Here is a 3,286-nt window from a genome sequence, read left to right on the forward strand (position 1 = left end):
TTTCTACGTCTGAAACAATAATAATTAAACGTATATTATAATATTGTCCATTATACGTCTAGACGGCAGAGGTTCACATAACGAGAGAACCCATAATATCAATCGGAAATACGATAAGTTAAAAATGCGAGTCTGCATGATTGAAAATTAGAACCATTACATTAATTGAATCAGCTATAATTTTAAACATTGTGTATTGAATTGTTACACTAATTTTTGTAAATAATTTGTAGATGAAATGACGCATAAATCGAAACATTCCATTGAGAACATAATGATGAAGTCTATAGCGTGTTTAATAAGAGAAATCAATCTGACATTTCTTTACGTCTTAAACGAAAGAAAAAATCAACCAACATCCATTTCTCCGCTACCACCACCAGCTCCGCCATTACCATCACCAACGCCTCCAGTGCCACCACCTGCACCTCCTTTGCCACCACTAGTTCCTCCATTATCACTACCGGCTCCACCATTGCCACCACCCACTCCTCCATTGCCACCACCGGCTCCTCCATTGCCATAGGTACCTTCAGAACCACCAGTTCGCCCAACACCACAGATACCCTCTGCAGTACCTCAATCATAAAAACTTAAAACGTTTTCATTCCCCAGTTCACTTCTATATTCAGCGTCTTCTGCAGCTTTTTTTTCCAGTTTTTTTTTCTCTTTGAACTCATTGAATGTTAAGGTTTGGTGATATTTTAATAAGCTCCAGTATATCTAAATAAATTTTAACAATTAGAGGTAGTTCGTAATTTGAATTACGACTGCTAGAGACGCAGATAAAAATATTTTTTTCCATTTTATAAACACTGCATAACGTACATAAATACTTTAAATACTTTATAATTTATGGACAAGGGCAATTACATATACGAGAATACGTGAACACTACTTCTTTTATACTTAAAACTTTCTGACATTATTGAGTTGAGTTTATTTTACTCACTTGAATTAATTTCTTTTTATTGATCTGACCGCTTTTGTTGAACTGTATTGCAATCAGTGATCCTCCGAAATCTTCAAACGACATACAATTATTCGATATCAATGATTATCATTGTTGTTGGTTCCAAAGGAAGTACGACGAACGTATTTTTCATACACACCATTATCTTCTTATTGTACTGTACTCGCTGTCTCAAAAAGAGTTACAATGGGCTATCCATTATGCTTACATGTATGTACAACTATTTTCAACTGTCAAATATTTCCCCATAACGTTTCGCCATTACAACATACGTCGAAAAATTTGGTGCCACGGGTTACACGTTCAACCGACCTCAACGACCGGATAAGCGGTAAGTGGTAACCGGTGAGTGTGGTGAACCATGAAACGCGTTCTACGGATCCTCCCTGCGTCGCCAGGCAGCGACCTTGCATCCGAACGGTTGGAGGTAAACGCTCACTGCCAAGTTTCACCGTGACTTCGTAGACAGAGTGGTGCGATCCCGGAGTTCAAACACGCCAACGCATCGTTCCCACTGTCGCGGGGGCTCGGCTCTCCCGGGACCATCACTTCGGGCAGTTGTTCGACGGCCATGGCACCAGCGTTCCAGGCGTATTCACGACGACACGGCCACGGAATACTCCGAACACGATCTTACGCGATTGATTCACAGCCGGGCTGTCTGTGTCGACGACCGCACGTCCGCCACGTGAAGTCCATGAAGTCCAAGTTTCGCTGTAACTTTGGGAACGCCGCGTCAACGACCCACCCGGCACAAAGGATGCGCAGCTCGGCATAAAGAGCTCATGGGGCATTGGCCCGCGACGTTGATTGTCGGTCTCCGTGTGCTGCGTCAAAGTAGAACTGGCGCCAAACGAGAAAATGCGTCTTAAGATCACGCACCCTGAGGCTTTTCAATGTGACGCATTACATAACGATATGTATGGTATTATTAACAAAAATTATATAAATATATCAAAAATCTCAAAGAATTAAAAAAAAGAAAAAAAAACATAATTTTATGTGAGATATTTTCCGTTCACATATTTTACGAATCCAAGAGCCGACAAACACTAGAAAACTTGTATGGAAATGGGTTTGAAAATTCTAACGAACAAAGTTTATTCAAATTGTAATTAAATCAATATCATAATTTTTCACTGCATACTCGATTAAAATATAATGAAACATATGCGTATACGATTTGCCTTTTAACTAATATACGAGAAGACTTCAACAATGAGATCGGTGAGCTACAGAAGACGTTGAAAATGGATTTTATACGTGGAATAAGCCTCGCCTGAAAACCACGGTAACAAAACCAGCTATTATTCTTATTATTATTATTTTTCTGTTCTTGTGGAAATGGGAGGACTTACCAACTTTATGGATTAAATTAATAATTTGCTTCAAAAGTGTTCATTAATTTAACCAATTTTGTTTTATTTCTCTTCAAAATGTTGAAATGACACAATTTTATAAATAAAACTTACTATCTATTCTGAAAATTGATTTCACTTTTACACATATCAAACGACTAATGCGATGACTAATGATTAAGATAATTATGAATTAAGATTATAGGGAAAATACAAAAAATTACCATACTATAAAAAGTTCAATGTTTTTTAATAATTCAGGCTACTTTATAAATAGAAAAATTGAGTAGTATATTTTATTATATTACAATAAATAATACATTTTATTCTCAATTTAATTTAACTTATTAATTTCTAATTAATCAGCACAGTTAATATGATATCAACGAAATGAAATATAATTGATACTAAATTAACAATTACAACTACTAACTCCTAATAACAGCATTCCAAAAAATAAAAATTTTAAAAAAAAAATTCGAGGTTTTTTGGTAAATATAGGGTATTTAGCGAGAAAAAAGGTTATTTTTACTTAATGCACCACAATACTAAAATGAAAAATAACTTTAGTATACAAATATAAAATTTATGATATATGACATAACATAAATGTGTAAGCCGATTTTTAAGTAGAAATCAAACTCAAGGTTGATTTAATATATTACGTTTATCAATAGTGGGAATAACTATCCTACTGTCGTATGTATATGTGAATTTATTATGTTCAGAAACATTAATCACAGTTTTTATGACATTCATTGTTGAATAGATTTATAATATTTCACATGTCCATTTGTGTGTGCTGCGTATGTAATACGATGTAATATATACAAGTATACCAATCCAGATAATAAAAAATATTAATAATTAATATTAATAAATTTATATATAAATAATAACAATTATTATATAATAACTAGCTGATCCGACAAACGTTGTTTGTCATACAAATTAT

At 34.4% G+C, this 3,286-nt stretch overlaps 1 protein-coding gene across 1 annotated transcript; it reads right to left on the reverse strand.

The window, feature by feature from the left end:
* Nucleotides 1–348: 348 nt before the first annotated feature.
* Nucleotides 349–1,036, reverse strand: LOC112687821 (putative glycine-rich cell wall structural protein 1). The gene is made up of 3 exons (XM_025560772.1): nt 953–1,036; nt 621–723; nt 349–569 (listed from the first exon to the last, which is right to left on the reverse strand). Exons 1-3 carry the CDS (start codon nt 1,034–1,036, stop codon nt 349–351), a joined length of 408 nt encoding a protein of 135 aa, XP_025416557.1.
* Nucleotides 1,037–3,286: the final 2,250 nt, after the last annotated feature.

The sequence above is a fragment of the Sipha flava genome, unplaced genomic scaffold (genome assembly GCF_003268045.1).
Source record: "Sipha flava isolate LNK unplaced genomic scaffold, YSA_version1 36699_pilon_pilon, whole genome shotgun sequence".
NCBI classification, from domain to species: domain Eukaryota; kingdom Metazoa; phylum Arthropoda; class Insecta; order Hemiptera; family Aphididae; genus Sipha; species Sipha flava.

What these genes read in the sequence shown, in the direction of transcription:
- LOC112687821 (XM_025560772.1), bottom strand. Translation starts at nt 1,036, where the DNA reads ATGTCGTTTGAAGATTTCGGAGGATCACTGATTGCAATACAGTTCAAC. An exon ending in ATAAAAAGAAATTAATTCAA is followed by an intron (nt 724 to 952) that starts GTGAGTAAAATA and finishes AAATTTATTTAG; the next exon opens with ATATACTGGAGCTTATTAAA. An exon ending in AGAAGACGCTGAATATAGAA is followed by an intron (nt 570 to 620) that starts GTGAACTGGGGA and finishes GAGGTACTGCAG; the next exon opens with AGGGTATCTGTGGTGTTGGG.